Consider the following 2,957-nt stretch of genomic DNA (forward strand, 5'->3'; position numbering starts at 1 on the left):
TTCATTCGATTGATTTATTTACAATGCATCGAGGAGCACTTCCTCATATTTCTTACAAATCACGAATAGATGTAACAAGACCTAAAAAGTTATTCTAGTTGTGCATTGAGAAATGTAACAAGAAAGATAATTCAAGTTTATTTACGCATTAAATCTGTAGATAAGACATAATCATAAATAAAATTTTATTGGATCTAATCTGACTTAAAAAAAATCATTTATATCTTTCTTAAAATACACATACATATGTATGCAACATAAATTGATAACTTACTCGAGTACTTATATACTTTTCTCTCGTCATCCACAGCTATTTACTGATTCATCAGACCTATTCCTTCAGTTTCCAAGACTTCTCATTAGAGTTAATTTTATTTAAGACTTCTATCTCTCTCCAGTTATCTTGGATATTTAACAAAATAATAAAATAGCCAATTTCTAGCGAGTGATCATTTTTCAGATATTTTTTACTTAGATACTGTATCCATTATGGATAACAGAATTGAAATACACGTGCAGGAAGGAAAGTTAATTGGCATCATAGAAAAAGGTGTTAATGATGATTATTACATAGCTTTTCGAGGAATACCATATGCGAAACCACCGATTGGAGAACTTAGATTCAAAGTAAGTAAATACAATTCATAATAACAAATCCATTTTTATAAAAATTAACTCTTTGAAAAATTACGATTAATCAATCATAAAACTGTTCATTATTTATAATTATTATATAATCTGCTTTTTATTTATTAATATATATCATCAAAAAATCCAGAGCACTAAAATATTTCGAAGACGATCGAGTAGCAAAGAATAGTAAGAAGCAAATTTGTAGGGCTAAATAAAATATCGTTAACAGAGTTTGCAATCGCATATGGAAGTCAAATTGAATTTTTTTGGAATGGAATCTCCCATTTTTATTGCACATTCTTGAAGTTTATTTTAAAAGCTTTTTAAAATACTACAATAAAGCTTATTTGAAAAAGAAATAATAAAATGGACATCGTCAAATTTACGCGAAACTTAGATCACTCATTCGTTAGCTTTAAACGTTAATTGTTCATTTAAGAATTACTTAAATACAATTTTGCATACAAAAAATACAATTATTTCTTAACACAGAGAATCACATGCGATTTTTAGGATCCGGTACCAGCAGAACCATGGTCCGGTAAAAGAGACGCTTCAAAATATGGAAACATCTCCGTTCAAATAAATAATGTTACACATGAAATTAAGGGCAGTGAAGATTGTCTTTATTTAAACGTGTACACTACGAATATTAAACCTTCGAAGAAACGTGCAGTAATGGTGTGGATACATGGTGGTGCTTTTTCTCAGGGTTCTGGTGATGCAATCATGTACGGTCCCGATTATATAATACAGAAAGATGTAATTTTGGTTACCTTGAATTATAGACTAGGCGTTCTAGGTACGTTATTCGTTTCAATATGTATCATTGTACACATATCATTTATGTTTAACATTTTAATATAGTAATTGTTTAGATGTCTTCTGTTTGAAATAAATTACTTAGACATAGTCCAAATAAGTTAATACAAAAAGTTTATAATTCACATTTTGTTTATAGTATGTCATTACAAAAATCTATGTTTGTGTTTATTATTTATTTTTTACATATAAGATTATTTAAATTTGCTGATTAATATTATAAAAACTATAATTTTAACACGATTTGCTTTAAACATAAAGTAATCATCTATTTTTAACTAAGATAAATCAACTTTAGAAAAATTCATTAATGATTTTAGGTTTCCTGAATCTCTACGATAAAGTGGCGACAGGTAATCAAGGTCTGAAGGATGTGATCATGGCGTTACGATGGGTGCAGAAAAATATATCAGAGTTCGGAGGAAATCCAGATAATGTCACTATTTTCGGCGAAAGCGCTGGCGGAGCCATCGTACATTATTTAACTCTGTCTCCGTTAGCTAAAGGTACAACGCATTTTGTCGATAAAGATTTATCGATACATTTAATAATTTAGAAACCCAAACCCCGTTGCATTTAATCATGAATTTATTCATAAGTCTGTGATGCTATATTTCAAAATTCTAATACATTTGTAAATAAAAAATAAAAAGCTCTGCGAATATATTAAACAGATAATAAATTTATATTTTTCTCTCTCTTTTAATCAGTTTCTAATAAAACATACTCCTCAAAAATTTTTTGTAAGTTTTGAATGTTTAATTTAAATTATAAAGTCTATAAATATTAATGAAATGTAAAATTTATAAAACAACTAACTTTCCTACAGACTATATATATATAAAATAATGTGTTAATAATTACCAATGGCAAAAAAGCACTTCTTCCACTGTGAAACTAAACGGATGACTCTGTTTATAAAATTCTTTGGGCTAGGATTGAATCCACTCACAAATACCTTCCTGTTATGCTGCGTCCGAAATTTCCTGTCTTTCAAATTCTTCATCAGTATTTCTGTTACTTCTGACGTCAATTCGATATTGTCGTTATATACCTTTTTGATTACGTATAATATCAATACAATGTAAGAATATCGACACTGTCGTTAAAAGTTACAGACTTGCTATATAGGTTTCCAAAGATGTGGAAATCGCATAGCGATTTCAGTTCCGATGAGAAATACTGAAGCACCCGGCCTACAACCTGGACATGTCAACATGCGACATATCTTTGGAGACTCGAACTAGAATCTGAAAAGCAGAAAATTTCTGTTGAACGTAATAGTGATTGAGAGATTGTTTGCGGATAGGTATGATCCCAGAAGTTTTATGAACAGAGCATCCATCGGCTGGTTTTACAATGGAAGAAATGTCTTATCAGTATGGCAATTATTAACATGTTGATTTTATATTTGAATTTTTTCTGTTACGTTTTATTTGATTGCCCTAATAATCTCATATATATATGAGAGAGAGAGAGAGAGAGAGAGAGAGAGAGAGAGA

General features: G+C 29.5%; 1 protein-coding gene across 1 annotated transcript in view; it reads left to right on the plus strand.

Moving 5' to 3' along the window:
- Positions 1 to 489: 489 nt before the first annotated feature.
- LOC105623143 (juvenile hormone esterase-like) overlaps positions 490 to 2,957 on the plus strand; it is a 12,246-nt gene continuing 9,778 nt past the window's right edge. Inside the window, exons 1-3 of the mRNA XM_012204543.1 lie at positions 490 to 627; positions 1,147 to 1,435; positions 1,776 to 1,961. Of these exons, the coding sequence (XP_012059933.1) occupies positions 490 to 627; positions 1,147 to 1,435; positions 1,776 to 1,961 (613 nt within the window). The remainder of the gene's footprint in view (positions 628 to 1,146; positions 1,436 to 1,775; positions 1,962 to 2,957) is intronic.

Source organism: Atta cephalotes, assembly GCF_000143395.1.
Source record: "Atta cephalotes unplaced genomic scaffold scaffold00054, whole genome shotgun sequence".
In the NCBI taxonomy this organism is placed as follows: Eukaryota; Metazoa; Arthropoda; class Insecta; order Hymenoptera; family Formicidae; genus Atta; species Atta cephalotes.